Source organism: Ambystoma mexicanum, chromosome 2p, assembly GCF_040938575.1.
Source record: "Ambystoma mexicanum isolate Mex_15411 chromosome 2p, UKY_AmexF1_1, whole genome shotgun sequence".
NCBI lineage: Eukaryota > Metazoa > Chordata > Amphibia > Caudata > Ambystomatidae > Ambystoma > Ambystoma mexicanum.
The window spans coordinates 1,424,030,046-1,424,051,733 of NC_090923.1; the positions used below are offsets into that span (position 1 = coordinate 1,424,030,046).

The 21,688-nt window shown below is 49.9% G+C and overlaps 1 protein-coding gene across 2 annotated transcripts in view; it reads right to left on the reverse strand.

The window, feature by feature from the left end:
- LOC138567578 (zinc finger and SCAN domain-containing protein 2-like) overlaps nucleotides 1–14,133 on the reverse strand; it is a 303,743-nt gene extending 289,610 nt beyond the window's left edge. For both annotated transcript variants that reach the window (XM_069645950.1, XM_069645949.1), the window contains exon 1: nucleotides 13,770–14,133. In XM_069645950.1, the coding sequence (XP_069502051.1) occupies nucleotides 13,770–13,802 (33 nt within the window). In that variant the 5' untranslated portion in view covers nucleotides 13,803–14,133. The remainder of the gene's footprint in view (nucleotides 1–13,769) is intronic.
- Nucleotides 14,134–21,688: the final 7,555 nt, after the last annotated feature.

Here is a 21,688-nt window from a genome sequence, read left to right on the forward strand (position 1 = left end):
GTGTAACTTGATAGGGGGCCCTTAAGTCTTCCTAAGCCTGTGCACAGCTGAGGAGATTTTTATACAATGTCAAGTTTGGTGATGAGGCCATAGGTGTTGTCGGTGCGGATAGCTCTTACGGCGTCCTCGCATCTCTGGTCGACCGTGGCTGATGTTATCACGTCATCGGCTCCGACATCAATGTCGATGAGTCCCAGGCACGAAGCTGTATAGTAACTGAGGAGGCAACCACCTTTTCTGGGACATCGAATGACGTGGATGGTCATGTCAGTTTTCTGTCCTTTGATATGATATGGCATTTGTAACGCGCCTATACACAAGTGTTTCAAGGCGCGACGAGGCAGGGAGGGGGTAACAGGGGGAGGACAGATAACGATCCTACTAGGCCAGGTGTCATTCAGACCGCGCAAGTGCAGGGGTAGGGGGAAGGGAAAAGTGCAGTACAAGGTAAGTAGAATAGAAATAAATAGATAAATAAATAAATAGGGCCAGCTGGTGGCAAGTGCAAGGTAAGTGCAGACAAGTGCTGGGAAGGGGGGGCTGTATGGATACAGAGAACAGTCCCGCAGTGCAGGGGTTGCCAGGGAGGCAGTGCAAGTGGAGAGTGGCTGGGCCCAGGACCGAGGTCGGTGAGAGTGGCCAAGTTTCAGATTCAGTGCAGAATTTTGTGAAGGATTAGCAGGGGAGAGGGAGAGAGAAAGCAGAAGCAAAGAGGAAGGTTTTGAGGTGCTTCCGGAACCGGAGATGGTTCTCCTCAAGTTTCAGGGAGGCAGGAAGGCTGTTCCAGAGGGAGGCTCCTGCCGCGGAGAGAGATCTACCCCCAGCTCGTTGCTTTGAGAAGCGGCTGACCCTGAGGGAGTTGGAGACGGATGAGCGAAGGGCACAGGAAGGAAGATATTTAGGAAGAGAGAGTTGCAGGTATTTAGGCCCCAGGCCCCAGGCCCCAGAAGGCCTTGTGGACAATGCAGAGGGTTTTGAACTTAATCCTCGCAGCCACTGGGAGCCAGTGTAGAGATTTCAGTCCTGGAGAGATACGGTCCCTGGGCTTGAGGCCAAGGACAAGTCTCGCAGTTCTGTTCTGGATGAGTTGCAGAGGGCGGAGAGTGGAGGCAGGCAGATTAAGATAGAGACTGTTACAGTAGTCCAGCTTCGAGAGAACCAGGGCTCGGGAGACAGTGAGCTTCTGGGGGAAGGAGAGGAAGGGAAGAATACCTCTAAGGAGGTGCAGCTGGTAGTGTGACTTCTTAGAGACGTCAGATATATGAGGAGAGAAGGAGAGTGTGGAGTCAAAGATGACCCCAAGGTTTTTTGCCTTGCAGGTAGGAGCAGGAAGAGGCCCAAGAGAGGCTGGCCAGAGAGCTGCAGGGAAGGAGGGAGTGGGTGTGCCGATGAGTAGAATCTCAGTCTTACTAGCATTAAGGCGGAGGTCGTTGGCAGCACACCATTCCTGGATAGCAGACAGACAGTCAGAGATGAGGGCAGGAGAGGAGGAGGCCGAGGGTAGCCTGAAAATGAGCTGGGTATCGTCCGCATAGCACTGAAAGTTGGGGCAGAGGGCGGCGATACGGTGGGCAAGAAGTGCCAGATACTGGTTGAAAAGCCAGGGAGAGAGATTAGATCCCTGGGGAACACCACAGGTGGAGAAAAAGATGTCAGAGAGGAAGGACCCAAGTTGGACCTGGGAGGGTTGATTGGAAAGGAAAGAGGCCAGCCACGCCAGAGCCTGACCAGTGATACCCAGGTTATCGCGGAGACGGTTGTGCAGGATGGCATGGTTGACAGTGTCAAAGGCAGAAGAGAGATCGAGCAGAATGAGAACACACGGAGTGTTGGAGTCGAGGTTCAAGAGCAGGTCATCACGGATGTTCAGGAGAGCAGTTTCCGTGCTTCTGGCCGCTCTGAAGCCGGATTGGTGGTCATGAAGACTACCAACAGCTTCCGCATGGAGGTTAAGCTGGGAGATGGCCAGTTTCTCCAGGAGCTTGCCCAGGAAGGAAGTGATGGAGATTGGGCGATAGTTAGCCGGGCAGGAGGGGTCGGCAGAGGGTTTCATAAGAAGAGGGTGCACAAGGGAGTGCTTGAGGGGGGATGGGAAGACTCCAGAGGCGAAGGAGAGGTTGCAAAAGTCAGCCAGGGCAGGAGCCAGGGAGTCGATGTGGTCCTTGATAGTTTTGGAGGAACAGGGGTGAACCTGTTTAGACGAGACTTTCATAGATCGGACTTGTCTGGAAACTTCGTCAGCAGAGAAAAGGGGAAAGGCAGAGAAGGAGGGAGGAGGGGTGGCTGCAGAAGGGCCGGAGGAAGAGCAGGGAAGCGAGGGAGGGAGGTGATAGGAGGAGAGTGAGGACAGGATGTCCTGAGTTTTAGAGATTAAGTGAGAGGCCAGTGCAGTACAAAGGGCCTGGGAGGGGACAGGAGAGGTAGAGACTGCAGCAGGGGTGGCAAGCTCCTTGCAGATTTTAAAGAGTTCGGCCGAATTGTTAGATGCCGCAGAGATGCGGGCTTGGATAAGGGCTCTCTTCTTGGTGAGAACGGAGAGACGGTATTGCCTTTGGAGCAGGCGGCAGGCCAGTTTGTCAGAGGATGAACAAGAAGCACGCCATTTCCTCTCTGCCACCCTGCACTTGCGTTTTAAGGTGACGAGATCCGAATCATACCAGGAGTTACATTTGGCTTTGGGCTTCAGGCGGATTCTCATGACAGGGGCAAGGATATCAAGAATATCAGAAATAGCAGAGTGGAGCAAGGAGAGGGCTGTGTCAGGGTGGGAGTCAGCCGAAGGGGCAGGGAGGGGCAGGGAGGGGCAGAAGATGGCAGCGAAAGCCTCAACTGACACGCGCTTCATGGGTCGGATGACCGAGAAGGTGGGTGGCAATGATGAGGGTGGCTTGGCCTGTGGGGTAGGGAGGGTGAGGTGGGAGGATAGGAGAAAGTGATCACTCCAGGAGAAAGGAGTGGAGAGAGGGACTGAGAGGGGAAGGTCAGAAGAGATCAGAGCATCAAGAGTGTGCCCTGCAGAATGAGTAGGCCCAGATGGGAGAATAGAGAGTGAGAGAGAGTCGCAGAGGTCACGAAAGAGTCCAGTGGGGGGACAGGAGGCATCTAGGTGGATGTTGAAGTCACCAAGAAGGAGGAGTTGAGTGGTAGTGGACAGGAGTGAGGAGGAGAGGTCAGCCCACTCGGAGAGGAAGGAGGAAATTTGACCAGGTGGCCGATAGATAGTAGCCACGGTAAGGGAATGGCTAGGAGAGAGAGAGTCGGCAGACAAGACATTCAAAAGAGGAATAGGTCTGCATAGGAGTGACAGTGGCAGGAATCCACTCAGGGAAGATAAGGGCAACACCCCCCCCCTGCACGGTTGGGCCTGGGCACGGAGAGGATCTTGTAACCGTCAGGTAGGAGTGTGTCAAAGCTGGAGACAGGAGGCAGCGTCTGAAGTGGCCGATTGCATCTAGGGGCGTGGCCGCGCCCCAATGGAAAATCCTCGAGTGGGTCTGCTCGAGTGCCAGTGTATCAGGGATTCTTACTCCCCCATAATGTTTACAGTGGCACCAGAGTCTACTAGAAAATAAAGGAGGCAGTTGCCCATCTTGATCTGGATACGTGGAGCTTTCTTGGTCTCCACGCTGTCTTGGACGAGGTTGATGTATTCATCCTGCGTCGATGGGTCGTAATATGAGGTGTCAGCAATGGGCATTGGAGCGTAGTAGCTGTCTTCTTCCTGGTACCCCTCAGGGGGCGGGGGAGAGGGGTTCATCGTACTCGTCTGTCAGTTGAGGCAGTTGTTCATGGCACGCGTAGTCTTGGGGATAATCTTGATAGTGGTATTCATCAACAGCCCGGACATACCTTTGTGGGCTGGGTTGGTAGAACCTCTGTTGGAAGTATTGAGGTTGCAGTGGATGATATGGCATCCTGGTGGGCGCTTGGGGCCTCATGGTAGGGAATAGCCTTCCTTCCCTGCAGACGGATTGGTAGTGGCCCTCTCTCCCACAGTTGGCACACCTTTGTGACAGGGCCGGACAGGACCCAGAATGTGGGAACGCCATACCGCATCGGTAGCAATGTCTCTGTTGTCTGGGCACTTGTTGGTTAGATTGCCTGTATGGGGTGACACTCCTGTCTCCCGGCCGTGGGGAACTGCAGCTATGAGTTCAGTGGTATCATGTTTCACTGTAGGCGTGCCTGCCATTGACGCAGCTTCGGCATCAACCCTCTCGAAGATTCTAGCAAGTTCACTGACTTCTGGGATCGCGAGGGGCTTTTTTAGCAGTGGTTTCTTGAGCGTGGCTGATAAGCAGCCCTCAATAAGGCGAATGGCCTTGTCCAAGGAGAAAGCATCAAACTGACAGTGGGCCCTCTTGACTCTCAGGCGTGTTATATACTCATCCACGGTCTCTTGTGGCTTCTGCATGCATTGATCGAAAAGGTATCTCTCATAGTCTCGATTGGGTTCAATAATAAGCAGCCTATCAAGTGCGGCAATTAGGGAGGTGAAGTCTGGCTGATCGGCCGTTGGGATGGTTTTGACGATTGTTTTCATCTCCCCCCCACCAAATTGAGGAAGACATCCCGTAAATGAGGCAAGTCACCATCCCCTGACCCTCTGACAAAATGGTAGAAGTCCTCCATCCACTTGGTCCAGCGGGGACCTTTGTTGGCCTGTGGCGTCATGGAAAATGGAAGGGGCACGCGCAGCTGGATGGATTTCATGCTGCGGCCGAGGTATGGCGAGGCTTGGTCGCTCATGGTGGCCGTTGACTGTGCAGCTGATGAGGCAAGCACTGGTAAGCAGGGTAATGCACAGCCAAGGGTCCATTAATAAACAGTGGAAGCTTGGATCACCCGCTGAAACAGGTGTTCAGAAGTTCACGGAGACACAGTAGAGGGTTGCAGAATTCAGGAGGTGGATTCTCAAGCGCACAATGAGGGTTCAGGGGTGAATAGTGGAAACCAGGACTACCTCCAGACTTGGTGTCTCGAGTTTGTGAGGACACAGAATGATGAGATCCAGAATGCAGAGGATAAAGTCCCAGACGCAACTTGTATGTGAGCTGCAGGCCTTCAGGATCCACGTGGGCACGTGGGGCGCATCGAGGGCGCAGGAGAGTGCGAGCAGGCTGGAGGAGCCGTCCTGAGCGGGTCACGCGGCTCTGTAGGCTTGCCAGAGAGTTTGCACAGTGTTTGTCAGATGCGTAGAGAAACAGCGGTCAGAATGCAGCAGAGCTGCGGCGGGCGGGCCCACGCCTTGTCACTGTGTGAGCATGCCTGCGCTGCGAGGTGCCCTGCAGGCAGGCTACCACACAGGCTGGGCCTTTCACTTAGGAGGGTGCAGCACGGCCAGAATCGCCGATCGTTGGAGGCAGAGTTGCGTAGGAAGAGGATGGCGGCCCGGTGGGATCACCAGCCACATGTGCAGGAGGACGCATGGTGGGAATCACCCGCAGAAGGAGGACTCCGGCTCACACATGGAGAGATCCTCGTCGCCATATGTAGCCCGGAATGGCCTCGTATGGATAAAAGAAGGACGCGGAGCTGGAGGGTTACGGAATGTTACTCTCTTTATTTAATACTCAACAGGAACTGGCGTCTCAGCGCCAACACTCCTCCCTCTAACTCCTCCTCACTAACTACGTGTCCTTGCGTGGCGGGCGCATGCCTTAAAGGCATAGGGAAGGGTAACACATGCATCACATACCTTGTGTCAAATAGATCAAAATAAAAAGGGACAGAATGGAATGACGGTGATGCTTACTTTATTGTATCCACTTAGTCTTTTTAGTTACTACCATATAATTCAGTCAAGTACCAGGATATGTGTGTGGATTGACTGAACACAATCTCATCACTCTTACGGTTAAGAGTTTGTAACCTACTATCTGAGCCAGTTAGTTTTCAAACAGAGGGTAATCATCCCGTTGATAAAGAAGACAAGAGAAGCCTCATGTTTGATCTTGCACCTCTTGGGGGAGGCACATTGTCCAGTAAATGAGGTTTTGAATGACGGCACGTCTTGAAAATCTGACCCACAGTGTATTCTTGGTATAGAGACCATGCAGTAAGACGCCAGTAATTGTCTATTAAAAGGTTATTTCTCCCACTGAAAGTGATGGGACCGTCCAAGTGAAAAGATACGTTTCCATACAGGCAAGTGCTAGAATTGTCTCATGAAAAGACCAGCTCCTGCCTTCCTGTATCAGCATCTTTAAAGTAAAGAGGATGTGCAATCTATTTCCATGTATGAAAGTCCCACTGGGATGTGCTGGTGGTACTGCCTCATCTGAAAGATGTACCAGCAACATGGCCATCTCACAGCAAGGAGTCGTCACAGACTGGAAACTAGAGAGGCTCGCAAAAAAATAAATAAATACATTAAAAAAAATATAAAGAGCCCTCTGGAACACCACCCCAGTCGCAATCCAGACTGCTCCAAGTCTCCTTCACTTTGGGAGAGGGCTGAAGACCTGGCTCTTCCAACACCACCTAGATTATGGCTACCTTGTGCACTGCCCCATCCTTATCCTACTGTGATAATAAGCTACCAACTACGTTATAATGGTGGATAGCCATGTACTGCTCTTCTCAAGGCACCGACTAAAGTAGCTGATGCCTTGTCTCCGCTTGAGTCGTGGTTTGGTCAGTCCAAGCCTGCTACACCTTGGTTTACTGACAACTTGCAAGGCTGTGAACAAGGGTGGCATTGCATGGAGCTGAGATGGAGGATCAATTATGACCCAGAAGCTCATTTAACTTATAAACATGCAGTATCACACTACCATAAGGAGCCTTCTTGTAAACTAAGACTGTCTTTCCTCTATTGGCAAATGGATGTCTGCTAACTGGTAGGTCATGGGGGAAGGGGGGGGGGGGAACGAGGTTCTTGTGTTCGGCCCACAGACCGCTGTTACCACCTGGAGCCCCCAGTTTTGGCCAGATTCCCTTGGCCAGTCCCCTATCCCCAGTATATCTTTAAAAAAAGTCTGGAGGTGAGGCTTCTTCCTTCCGGTTCCCCTGAAGCTCAGATAGCAGCAGTTTGCAATACGGGTTTTGGGAAAATCAAAGTATTGAAGATTCTTTCCCTCCTCCCCGGTGATTGCCGAATTAAAGTAGTTACTTTGGTGAACATAGGATCTCTGGATTACTGTAATGGGGTCTACCTGGGACTGCCAAGATCACAGGTGCAGCGGCTACAAGTATTAAGAAATTCTGCAGCCAGGCTAGCCCTTAATGCTCCCAGGTTGACCCCGTCTCTGGGCCTGTTACAACTTCTACATTGGCTGCCGGTGAAAGCCAACGCGAGTTCAAAACCCTCTGCATGGCAGAGGCGCCACTTATTTGAAAAATAAGCTGCAGCACTCGCTAGATCTGGGAGAGGTCTTTGACTTCTTCAACACTATAAAGGCCATTTCCCACAATATTTGTAACAGAGAAATCCAATACAAACTAATCCAGAGGCTTTATTATACACCTAGCAAACTATATTGGATGGGGCGCATACAAACCTCAACATGCTGGCATCTTTGCGGATGCTTGGGCACACTGGGACATATTCTATGGACTTGCCCGAAGATCAAAAAACATTCTGGGCAATGGTCGATCGATACATCACCCAAGCACTCACTGTCAGATTAGAACTCGCCCCAGGTCCCCTTCTGTTTGGTACCAACCACGCGGATTGGCACATGGATGGAATGGTTAGACAGATCATACAGACCCCGCTCTTCTCAGCTCATAAGATCCTGATTCTCAATTGGAAAACAGCTATCACCCCCTCTAAACAGGCCTGGGTAGCTTTACTAATGAAGATATGTAGACTGGAATTCTCTGTCCTTAAATGCAAGGGCAACCCTGGGCATGCGGACCGCTGCGGAGAACTAATGGGTGCACTCATTAAATACTGACTCCCAGAGGGGCGAAGAGTATCTTGTCATGGGGCGGGGGGGTGACAAGGAACAGCATAGGAGTCAGCTGGGGCAACGTAGTACGGATAGACGAATGAGCGCCATAGACCCAGCAGCAGTAGTCCTATGTATCCCTAAGGGGTGGGACGTAATAATATTAGGCTCATGCCTGCACATATATATATGTGGAGGATGTATCAGTGTACATATAGGTCCTCGTCCGATCATTTCTCTTGGTGCCCCCAATGTCCCAACGCCGACGAGGCAGCCACAGGCTGAACAGCTGCTAAAACCTAATGCACCTCGAGAGCTTCCTGGGGCCCACTCCCCGGGGTTTAAGCCCCCTTCCTCGGTGGCCCATGCTCCTAGCTTTGGGAGTATTAATCTCCTCAGTGAGAGTACATCTACAGTTCGTAAGCACCACCCTGGGAAGTATTCGCCCAAGCCTGGGAGGTACCTAAAGGTCCACCGTGTTCCTTCATGGGGTACACAAATTGCCCCTGGAAAGAAGGACGCCCTTTTGAATCAATGTCTCCACTGGTCCCATTCTTCTACGGAGAGCGCCTTTGCAACTAGGGATGCCATGGTGGGATGTCTTAGATTGACCAGTGATACACCCGTACATTCTGTTAAGCTGGTCTTTAGGGACGAGCAAATGGCCAGGGATGTTTTGAGAAGATTCGAGTGGTATGGTCGGTCACCCAGAAGCGGGATTGTAGTTAGCCTGTTCCCTGATCCTGGTTCTGTGTGTTCCCCCCAAAAATCTCTCTATCAACAAAGTCTTAACTGGTGTGAATCTTACACCATTGGGCCTTTGGTGATTTGGCAGCTGAAATGACACCGGGCTTGTGGAACTATGAACAGAGAACTGTCCCCTGCTCCGTGCTGCCCAGTAGGGGTTCTGTTTTGACTCTTTAGTTTTACTATTCTGAATATATCAGAGTGGGATTACAATTTCTTTTTGTCTTTTGCACTTGTTCTGTTCAATTTAGAAAAGTCTTTGTTAGGATATGCTTTGATGGTCCGATGACCGAATAAAGTAGCTTGACTTGACTATAGTTACGGAACCCCAACCTAAACCTGATCTTTTGCTCTATCACCGACTCAAACCATTGGACATAGGAGGGGAATGCTCGGGGACACACCGATTGGCTATCTACAACATCACACAGCAGATGTTTCCGCACCTGTGCAGGATATCACGACTTCTTGTAGAAACTCACTGAAATCTCAATATAGAGATGTGCCTCAGGGGTAGAGCAGGATACGTTTTGCCCGATTATGTTGGTTTGAGTATGCATATAGGGGAGTGGGGGGGGGCCTGTTCTTGTGGCTATTGTTTAGCCTGTTTCAGGATGTATTTGTTTGATATATTAATGACTCTGTGTTTTGCTTAGTCTTATTTCTTAGTAAAAAAAAGATTGTTAAAAAAAATAATAAGCTGCAGCTTTATTACTCCTACCAGGGCCCTTCGATCATCTTCTCATGCACTGCTAAAAGTGCCTCGCTATCAGTGAGCTCGACTGAGGCGGGGGGGGGCGTTCCTTCTCTGTTCTGGCCCCCACTCTGTGGAATGGGCTTCCTCTCTTCCTCAGAAGAATATTTGCCTTTAATTTGTTTTCACTTTTTTTTGTTCTCTGTTCATTTGGTCATACGCCCTTATGGACTGCCCTTTTTTTGGCTTAGTGCCTACATGCCTTTGGGCCGTAGTTGCGCTTTATACCTTCGGTTACAATACAAAAAGTTCTTGCTACCAATGTTTTCCTCTATGAACTGTACAATGCTCTGATGCAACAGAGCTAGGTTCAAGCTATAAAAATATATTACAACACCCTAGTGGGTGTTTCGCAATTGTAATTGGACAATCTGCGGGCTATACGAACTGGTATAGCCCGCAGATTGAATACAGCCCGCAAGTACTGTTTTAATTACTTACCTGTTCCAGCTGCTGGTGCCCACATAAGCCTGCAAAGTTGCTGCGTTGGTCTCGGTGTAATGTCGGAACGGAAAGAGTCCCACCGAATTACACGTTTCAAGACCAACGTGTGCAACGCAGCCCTGCAGCCCCGCCCGCTGATTTGAAGCCATAAGAAACACTTTCCGCTTCTTGGTAAGGAAAGCATTTCATTAAAAGTAAAACCGCAGAGAAACAAAAGCTTCATTTTTCTTTATTATGGAACGTGGCATGTTTCTTTTTTCGCCGCAATGAAGTCACGAGGAACATTGCCCTCACCTCCTCACGTTGTTTGGATGTTTGTTGCACCATAGTATGGGAAGGATAATAGGAAGGCAGAGCATACAAATGTAAGTTGATAGCACAGCAAGGTAATTTATATGCAGAGTGAGCTTGCTAATGTTTTGTTACTGTGTTTAAATGTGCAATCATTAAAAGCGTATGTTTGTGTAGTGGAAAAAAAAACACCTGAAATTACCTTAATTCAAATACTGGGTGGCATACCCACACCCGATTTCTATTTAATGGCATACTCCTCCCACCCAATCACCTTCCACCACCATATTTTAAAAAACACAACCATTGGAATAGCTACAGCATTGTAGCTTCTACTTTGGTGTGCTTCAAATGTGTTCTTTGATAGCAATGGCAGTGTTATCATTTAGCCTCCTTGGAAATAAAACCCTGGAAGAGTGGCTGAAATAAGATACTGAAGGCATGGAGGAAATGCCTAAAAGACACAATTGTGTGTCTGATGCAGATTTGAATGCCCCGAGATCAACATGTGTGAAGCCAACACCCAAAATGCTACCAAATGGGCAACTGACATCTTTAAAACCTGGCTAGCACAAAGCAAACTTTCCTTGCAGTTTGAAGAACATGAACTCCCAATGTTGAACAACTTGCTGCAGAGGTACGCAATTCATCTGGTGCTGAATATCAACCTGCAAGCCTAATTTCAATCCGTGCTGGGCTCAATAGGTATCTGAACAACTCTCCATTTTCACAAAATGTGAACTTGATGCATGGGTAAGTGTTCCAGAGCACAAACAATATTTGTATTGCCATGATAAAGAAAGCAAGATGCGAGTTCAAATGAACGCACAAACCATGCATTGGCGGAAAGGATCTGCACAATAAAGAACAGTGGAACACTGGGCTCAATGATGCAAACAATCAGCAAGAAAGCAAAGTAGTTCTATCTACACAAACCACTCCTTGTGTGTGACAACTGTGCAGACTTTAGCCAACGCAGGCTTGGAAACATGTCAACGTCAGTTACTGGCCACAGAAATGAGTCCTCAATTAAAAGCTCCTGGACACCACAGTACTCTGAGAGAAGGGAATGGTCTGGACTTCTACACAATGTAGGAAAGTCAAACAACAAAACTGCAACTTCCCATTCAAACACAAAAGCAGATACAGATACACCTACAACAAGCAGAAAAAGACAATATCCTGCAGTAGCAGAAAGCAGTGAAAAACCAACTGCAATAACTTTACCAGATGAACGTCCAAGCACATCAAAGCCCAATACTGTAAGTGGTACCAAATGCACTCCTGCAGCCAACGAAAATAATACATTTCCTAAACCATCCCGGGAACAAACGAAGAGGCTGAAGAAACTTTTCCAGATGTACTACCAAGCACATCATCTGGGCATAATTTACTGTCTACCACCTCAACCCAAATATAAGCAGAAGTGGAGTCCCCAGTCTTGTTCCACATGGGAAATGTATCAATTGCACCCTTAATTTCTATGGCACCACGCACTTAAACCTGAAATAGAAAAGTTTCTTTTGAAAAGTGCACTTTCCAACCTGTAACCCTTGTCCAAATAAATACTTAAATGTCTGTAACATTTATTTACCATTTTGCAATTTTGTGTACTTCAATTAAACATGTCTCGTTTATTCTACTTTAATTAAACACTGAGGGTGTTCTAATAGCTTTATAGACCTGCAGCGAGAGCCGTCCCGGGCGTTATGGTCCCTCATACCTCGTTAAAGGCCCTCGCTTCGCTCGTCCCATTAGCTCGCTCTTCAGGGCCCATAACGCCCGGTACGGCCCTCGCTGCAGTTCTATAAAGCTATATTAATAAATCAGGGTTTGAAGTGGCTGAGGTGCACGACACATCAAAGTTGAGAAAAGCGGCCAAGACGGTTGGATTGTATTGCAATGGGTATTTGTATAGCACCTTTCACCGTGGGTATGGTCTCAAGGCGCTGTAGGTTGAATGGCCTTTGGAGACAGAGGTCTAGGTATGGAAAAATGTGTCAGAGAAAATAGAGTGCATGAATGCACGTAGCCAGAACGAAGGAAGGTAGGGTACACCAAGAACCTGCTAGACACCCATGCTGAGCATGCACGTGGGTGGGGCGAGGAAGCCCGGCCAGAATGTGAGAGACGACATTATGTATGCAGCTAGACAAAATGTTACTGTGGGAGATAGCTGCATTCTAGTGCCAGAGGTGTGGTCCAAGTTTTTGAAGTGTGAAACATTATGGCATGGGTCTGATTTGATCCCCAAGCTCCTTCTTTTAATTTACGCGAAGTCTCTGAAGAAACGGCGAATGCCGGCTACCCACACTCTGTACAGCGCTTCACTGCTTTCAAGCGAGGTCCGCGCTTTAAAACAATAAAAAAAGTAAAAAAAATATCAAATAAAACAAATGGTCTGCCTGCTGGCAGAGACATGGATTCATCTACAGTCCTCCTGGCATGCCCCCTGCCCAGCTCAGAGCTTTCTCACCCGACAATGAGCCACCTTAAATGTTATGCAGCTGGTCGCACGCACACAGTCCATGAGAAGAGTTTGCAACCATTAGATTCTTTGCAAAAGTATGCTCATTGTTTTTCTAATTAAACAGCATTTCGACCCAGTTGATGTAGAAGCACAATTTATATCATCTGGTTTATCTAACAAGTCCTAGGTTACTCAGGGTTCATCCGTGAAACTAACACGACAGAAAAAAATACAAGGTTACGTTTTTACAAACAAAGGGAGACTTCTTCGTGTTGTGCAGTGTGTCTGGATATTAACTTTCCATGACACACAACATTGGGTATGTATTCACCATAATGCCAGGACCAGCTTTGTTCAGAACCTTCTCACTATATTTGGATAAGCAGCACACAGCTCAAGATCCAACCAAATAGCCTTTGCAATATACATTTGGCGAGGGAAGTACTGATATTAGGTTTGCATGCTATGAAATGTATCATTTAGTGTCAAACGGTTGCGGGATAGTGTTTACAAAGGGGGGTGGGGGTTAGGTGGGTCTGAGGGGGTTCAAACTGGGCTACCCACATAACCAAAATCTATGTGACCCTGGCCAATTCACTGCATCTCTATGCCTCAGTCTACTTATCTGGTAAAATTAGTAGGGCATGGCCCCATGACCACTAAGTGCTATATCTAGACTACACTACATAATTATGAATAGGGCACACCAACCTGGCACTAGACCACGCCCACAATGCTCTACACAAGCAACCAACACAATAACATGCAGGTTTCCACGTCGCTTAAATCCCAGGCAGTTGCCATTACTTGTGCAGCAGTCCTGACCTAAAGTGATGGCCAGCTCTTATTTGCAGAGAAGATGGAAGTCCAGGTAGCCCTGCAGAGCACTGTCCCTGCTGTCCAATCAGTCAAATACCCATGAATGCATGCAGCTGCAGAGCAAGTACCATTAACAGCAAACATGTAAATGTGCATTCTTTGCCTAGTGGAGTGCGGTTCATGACAACTTGGTTTTCTTAAGAGAAGGGGACGGAAAACAAAGGGAATTGCAGAGTGTTTGCCTGACAGCACAATCACAGTTGAGCAACCAAGCAAAACTATGAACCGAGGTTACTGGCTTCACAGGAGAAAATAAACCGAACACAGGCGGTCCCACGTAAACCCTCACCTGGCTGGAGTCCCCTTTGGACATATTCATCATGGAAAAGCGACGTGCAAAGAGACGGAACCGCTGAAGGAAAGAATATTTGCTTTCGGTTCACAGTTCGGGCTCACGGATCTATCCACCACCCCCCCTCCGCCCGAGTCATCAATGGCTGCCAAACGGGGAGGAGGAGCTCAATTGCAAGAATCCTTGGATGACTGACACAAGCGGGAGGGAAGGCGACAGGAGATAGTGACACACGAGAGAACGAGAAACACAAGAACTGGCATCCCGTACAGCCTGCGGAACAAAACCGGTCCTCAATCAAAAACATGCCTGTGTCAGGTTGCTCTCTACCCTACAGGGTACTCTTGAAATGCTTTGCGGGGCTTGTAGTTCTGTGGGATTTGGTTGAATCGGGCGAATGTGTTCAACTTCCTACTTCGAATGCTAGAGGGAAAAACTACACTTCCCAGTGGACCACATCAGCTAGATTTGTTAACGTTTCCGGGTTATAGTGACTATTTATCCAAAAGAGCATTTGCCTTGGCGTGGAAGCAATTAGTGTTGTGGCAAAGAGTCCAAGACTGAAGCAGAAACGCAATGGCATGCACGAATGTTTATTTAGGTTCCTATCAGAGACATTCTGGGATATGCGGTCCTATTACTACAGTACAAACCACTCAACATAATTGATGTATTTTATTTATTAGCATATTTTTGGTTTTGGCACACAAAGTAGTGCTACCTTGTGACAATAAAATGGGTACAGAAATGGGAGAGAAAAGAAATGGTGAGCTAAGAAACAAAGAACCTATATGATATTTAATCTGCTGGAACCAGCCACGGTATAACTGCAGAAGCTAGACAATCAGTAGACTAAAAGAAAGAATATAGCAACCCTGTACGACAACCTGATACATAAACTAAACTACAGGGATTATGAGACATACAACCGACTAACCAAAACCTCAAATTTCTGCATACTTAATACACACAAAAACCCACACAACCACCTCTCTCACAGCAAACCACACGTATTTCACCACACCGCAGTAACAATCAACACATAGATTGCAACAACAGCACGTGAGGACCCGCTCCGATCCTATATGCACACCCAAGCTCAGCGCACAGTGAAAACCGAACAGAAGCTGCCAACAGTATACCACCTCTCACTTTCCTGCGCCCTCTTCACCCACTAACCTACCCCTCACCTTTTTTGTTTACAGATCCGCCTGAGCGCCTGGAGACCAACTCCGTTGGTGACGGTGCGCTATATAAATACCTTTAACATTAACATATGATATGATATGGCATTTATAATGCGCCTATACACAAGTAGGCGTGACGAGGCAAGGGAGGGGAAACAGAGGGAAGACAGCGATCCTACTAGGCCAGGTGACATTGAGATCGTGCAAGTGCAGAGGGAGGGGAAGGGGAAAAGTCGAGGGGGAAAGCGGGAGAGGGCAGTGCAGTACATAGGATAACAGTAAATTAAATAAAGACAATAAATAAAAGTGTGGGCAGCTGGTGGCAAGTGCAGGGGTAAGAGCAGACTTCAGGGGTCAAGAGCTAGCAAGGGCTGAAGGGATACAGAAACAGTCCCAAGTGCAAGGGTTGCCAGGGGGCAGTGCAAGTCTGCAACTGGCGGGGAGGGGACCAGGGCCCGCGATCAGAGGGTAGCAGGTAACCAGTGTCAATTCAGGTTCAGCCAGGAGATCAGCGTGGGAGAGAAAGAGAGAAAATAGAAGCAAAGAGGAAGGTCTTGAGGTGCTTCCACAACCGGAGATGGTTCTCCTCAAGTTTCAGAAAGGCAGTGAAGCTGCTCCAGAGGGAGGCCCCAGCAGAAGCAAGATCTACCACCAACTCGCTGCTTGGAGAAGCTACTGACCTTGGGGGAGTTAAAGGCGGATGAGCGAAGAGCTCGAGAAGGAAGATACTTAGGAATAGAGAGTTGAAGGTATTGACGTCCCAGGCCCGAGAAGGCCTTGTGGACAATCCAGAGGGTTTTGAACTTAATCCTTGCAGCCACTGGGAGCCAGTGAAGAGATTTCAGTCCTGGAGAGATACAATCCCTAGGCTTGAGGCCAAGGACAAGTCTCGCAGTCTTGTTTTGGATGAGTTGCAGAGGACAGAGAGTAGAGGCAAGCAGATTTAGAAATAGGCTGTTGCAGTAGTCCAGCCTAGAGAGAACCAGAGCTCTGGAGACAGTGAGCTTCTGGGGGAAGAAGAGGAAAGGAAGAATACCTCTGAGGAGGTGGAGCTGGTAGTGTGACTTCTTAGAGATGTCGGCGATGTGAGGAGAGAAGGAAAGTGTGGAGTCGAAGATGACCCGAGGTTTTTAGCCTCACGGGTGGGAGCAGGAAGAGGGCCAAGAGAGGCCAGCCAGAGAGTGACAGGAAAGGAGGGAGTGGGTGTGCTGATGAGGAGAATCTCAGTCTTACTGGCATTAAGGCAGAGATCATTTGCGGCACACCACTCCTGGATAGCAGACAGACAGAGATGAGAAAAGGAGAAGAGGTGATGGGAAAGGGAGCCTTAAAATGAGTTGGGTGTTATCCACATAGCACTGAAAGGTGGGGCAGAGAGCGGCAATGTGGTGGGCAAGAAGTGCCAGGTATTGATTCAACAACCAGGGAGAGAGGTTAGACCCCTGGGGAACACCACAGGCTGAGATAGAGATAGAGGAGAGGAAGGACCCATGTTGGACATGGGAGGGTCGATCAGAGAGGAAAGAGGTCAGCCAAGCCAGGGCCTGATCAGCGATACCCAGGTTATCACAGAGACAGTTGAGCAGGATGGTATGGTTGACCGTGTCAAAGGCAGAAGAGTGATCAAGTAAGATGAGGACATAGGGGGTGTTAAAATCAAGGTTGGAGAGCAGGTCTTCACAGATGTTCAGGAGAGCAGTTTCCGTGTTTCTGGCAGCTCTGAAGCCAGACTGATGGTCATGGAGGCAACCAACAGATTCAGTGTGAAGATTAAACTGGGAGTTTGCACAGGAAAGGAGTGATGGAGATTGGACAATAGTTAGCCGGGCAGGCAGGGTCGGCAGAGGGTTTATTAAGAAGAGGGTGTGCAAGGGAGTGCTTCAGGGGGGAGGGGAAGGAGTGGTTGCAGAAGTCAGCCAGAGCAGGAGCTAGGGTGAAAACGTGGTCCTTAATGGTTTCTGAGGAACAGGGGTGAACCTGTTTTGACTAGACTTTCATAGATCGGACTTGACATGAAACCTCATCAGAGGAGAACAGAGGAAAGGCAGAGAAGGAGGGAGGAGATGTGGCCACAGAAGGGTCAGAGGAAGAGCATGGAGTAGAGGGAAAAGGGGGAGATAAAGAGAGGGAGGACAGGATGTCCTGAGGTTTAGAGATAAAATGAAAAGCCAGGGCCGTGCAGAGGGGACAGGAGAGGTAGAGACTGCAACAGGATTAGCAAGTTCCTTGCAGATTTTAAAGAGTTCGCCCCAGTTGTTAGATGCTGCGGAGATGCAGGCTTGGATGAGGGCTCTCTTCTTGGTGCAGACAGAGAGCCGGTATTGCCTTTGGAGCAGGCGACAGGTCAGTTTGTCAGAGGATGTACAGGAAGAATGCCATTTCCTCTCGGCCACCTTGCACTTGCATTTAAGGGTGAGGTCTGAGTCATACCAAGAGTTGCACTTGGCTTTGGGTTTCAAGCGGATCCTCATGACAGGGGCAAGAACATTGAGAGTATCAGATATAGCAGAGTGGAGCATGGAAAGGGCTGTGTCAGGATGTGAGTCAGCCAGAGGAGGAGGTGAGAAGGTGGTGGTGAAAGCCTCAACTGATACACGCTTCATGGGTCGGATGACCGAGAAGGTAGGTGGCAGTGCTGGAGTTGGCTTGGCCTGAGGGGTAGAGAGAGTGAGATGGGAGGAAAGGAGAAAGTGATCACTCCAGGAGAGAGAAGTGGTGAGAGGGATTGAAAGGGGAAGGTCTGAAGAGATCAGAACATCCAGAGTGTGCCCTGCAGAGTGATTCAGGCCCGAGGGGAGAATAGAGAGAGAGAGATTTGCAAAAGAGTCCAGTGGAAGGACAGGAAGCATCCAGGTGGATGTTGAAGTCTCAAAGAAGGAAGAGTTGAGTGGTTGAGACCAGGAGGGAAGAGGTGAGGTCCACCCACTCAGAGAGGAAGGAGGAGATCTGACCAGGTGGCCGGTAGATGGTAGCCGCAGTAAGGGAATGGCCAGGAGAGAGAGAGAGCCTGCAGACGAGGCATTCGAAAGAGGAGTAGACCTGCATAGGAATAACGGAGGCAGAAATCCACTCAGGGAAGATCAGGCCTACACCCCCTCCGGAACGATTGGATCTGGGCATGGAGAGGATCGTGAAGCCATCAGGGACGAGAGTGTCAAAGCTTGTGACAGAGCTGGCCGTGAACAATGTCTCAGTGAGACCGAGGACATCGAGGTCAAGTTCCTCCAGGAGGCGGCAGATGTCAGAGGAGTGTTTGACAGCTGAGCGAGAGTTTAGAGTGGCAATATGGAGAAGGTTGTCGTCCTTGAAAGACTTCCCGGGGAGGGGTACAAATCAGAGGTACGCCCTGCAGAGGTGAAAGGCAACATTCTTGACTTGGTTGTGATATGGGGTCGGCCTGTCTGGCCCCATGGTGATGGTTGTCCACTAGGGTGCAGAGCGGCCCACCAGGAATTAGTGTAGCTGTAACTTCCGAGCTGGAAACCATTCAGCCGTTTTATTAGCTTTTATTCAACATGTGACTCATCACGCACCTCTGGGCTCATGCTGAGGTCACAATATCCCATGTCAAGGGTATAAACCAAATTAATTACATAACAAAAACAGTTAAATAGCCTACATTGTTGTCATAACATACATTTATGCCGTAGTACAGTTGGCTCCGGGGTGATGGTAAAAACTACTGACGACAAGTCTACGTACTGGGCCCTCTTTAAGCTTCAGACATGCAGGATCACAACATTGGATGACCATCAGCGTTTCAAGTTGTGCCTGGGGCATAATGTCATATGATACATCTCTACATTTAACAGTTCATTAGTTCTGCAGTTGGTCATATGGCAGCAAAACACATGAGGGAAAACTTAATAGGGGATATAGGAACCCCCACAAATAGCAAGGTATCCAGCAACAAGGTCTACTTTGAACATGTTAATAACAATACAGGCTGCCAGCATCAAATGTACAATATTACAGCTCCCCCTTTAAGCAGTTGGGGCAATGCAGGACAATAGCTTGACATAGCACACACCATTGTCTGTGGGGAGCAGGGGGCATGACCGGCTCCTGACACACGCTAGGTATAGTGGACACAGAGATAGGCTCAGTCATGAGGTTGGGAGACCATTCACTTGGGCACTTACATTTTATTAGTCCAAGGGCTGACGGCACACTTTACAAACCGGCAAACCCGCACCGGGGCACACAGGGGCCACATCGATCAGCTGCAGTGTCTTTCTTGATGGTTGTTCCAGCAGCAGCACGACACTGGTAGCAGGGTGTCTGTGCCGCGCTGCATGAGCGCTCCCTCTTGGGCGGGATTTACTTTCCTTCCTGCAGTGGTGGTACAGGCTGCTCCTCCCTCTCTCCTGTGCGGAAATTCTGTGTATTTCACTTCAGGGTGCCTCTCTTCTAGGCAGAAGCTGATTCTATCTATCGCTCGTGTCTCCAAGACAGAGCACAGTGAAGGAGAATCCTCCTTTCTTTGCAATTCAGTTCCTGATGGTGGGCGGGCTTTCATGCCATTGTCTGGGTAGAGGGCCCTCTCTCCACTGGCAGGCAAAACCGCACAAGGGTCCACATCTGCCTGTCGGCTCCCCCAGGTGGGAGTTCATGATGGAAGTGTGCAGACCACAGTAAAGGTAGTGGTCTTGTCAGGTATCGTGGATGAGAGGCGGCAAGCCCCCGATCTGCTCCCGCCACCCAAGCACCCTCTAAGTGTAAGGCTGCAGCTGGGACTGCACTGTCATATTGCTGGACCAGGCGGCAGGATGGCGGCCATTGGTGGTCTCTGTCGAGGTGATAGTAGCTTCCTCATCAGGCGGGGGCTAGTGGCAGCTTGCCTGGGCGGCACTGTCATTACAAGCTTGCTTTATGCCTGACTACATGAGCACTCTTTCTGGGGAGAGCCGCGGTCAAGCCACCGGTCTTGTGCCCTCATCATCTCCCGCAGGTGGGAGTTGGGTATGGCAGCAGGCAAGTGTTCTCTACCCCCAAATCCCCCAGGCAGTGCTCGGTGATGGAACTTTTGCGTGGACTATATGGAAAGCACAATTCTGTCAGATTTTGGAGAAAGAGAGCATACACATGCCCCACACAGCTTCCCAATTAGTGACGCATGTTTTGCAGGTTGGTCAGGAGTAGGAGGGGGCTAGTGAGAGTTGGTCTTCCTGAGTAGACAATCCTTTTAGGTCTCATGACCATGAGAAGAAGAATCTTGTGGGCTGGTCTCGTGGTCACACTGGCTAGCCTGGATAGTCCTGCAGGCACGCAGCAGATGATGATAGTCTCTGTTGGAAGTGAATAAAGTGCAGACCCCCTTTAAGGAGAGGAAGACACAGATCAGTGGGAGGGAGTGGGAAGAAAGGGGAAGGGGAGGGGCGGGAGGAGTGAACCAGCAGTTGTGATAAGGAGTAATAAAGGGAATGTTGTAATGGAGACTGGCTCCTGCGTACTCATTAAGTGTGAGCAGTGCTGCCCATGACAGGGGCCAACAAATGGCAACAAGGCCGAGGTACACCACATTGTGCCATGAAATGTATACCCACTGAAAAGGGCTGGAGAGCGGTGGAACCCAGCAGAAGTGACGAGGTAGCCCGTCAGGCGAACAGCGCCCAGCAGTGAGGAGGATATACCCCCACAGGACGGTGGGCCTTTGCACCCAGCAGCAGAGACGTCACCCAGTGCGGAGGTGAGTGAAGAAGCCCCACGGCAGTACAGGGGAGAAGACCCACAGTGGGACAGACAGAAGAGGCTCAGCTGTGGAGGAAGAAGAGGTGGAACCCTGTGAGGACAAGCATGCCCAACGGTGTGGAGGGCGGAAGCTGCCCAGCAGTGAACAGAAGTGACGGCCGCACGAGGCCACAGAAGAGGAGCGACGGATGTGCCCAGCAGTGCCGGCGAGCCTAGCAGCACGGAACAGTAGAAGATCTGACGGGGGTGTGGACGGAAGGGCCCATCGAGCCCAGCAGAAAGCAGAAGGCCCAGCAGAGAAGAGCCATCCAGCACGGGAGAACGGGGAGCCCAGTGGAGTGACAAAGAGTTGGGCAGACCCAGCGGACCAGCCGAAGGAGGTGCACTGTGAGTGAAGAGGGACGGAAGAGGCGACCCCCAGCAACAAGGAACCCAGTGGGACATGCGTCCAGCAGCAAAGAGCCCAGCAGTCCGTGTCGGGGCATGGAAGAGCCCAGGGAGCCGCAGGCAGACAGCGGGGGAAGCCCAGCAGCCCGCGCAGAAGAAGGGGAGGCACCAGGCATGATGGCGGTAGGAAACCCCACGCGCCCTCCCCCACCGCCGCATACCAGGAGCTGCCCGCCACAATACGCGGTGCAGCAGAACACTTAGTATGGGATGGCCGCTGAGATACGCGACCCGAAGAAAAAAAGCACAATAACCTGAACAAATAAGCTCTAATGAATGGAGCGTGAAATCCTGGGCAGGTGCCGCCTGCCCAACAATGCAGCATCATGGCCAAAGCCTATATGGCCAACATGCTCATACGAGCACCAGGGGCACACACAGGCAGTCACAAACAGACAGCCCTGGAAAGGTGCCCGCACCCACATGCGCACACGGGCACAATAACAAGAGAGGAATACCACAAAGGGTGCCCACCTACAAGTGCCGCCACAAAAGTCCCTTCTTCCACCTCGCAAGCCAGCCGAGTGGCACAGCGCCACCTACGAGATACACTGCCCAATACACTGTAGACAGCTGCCAGGATACACATGA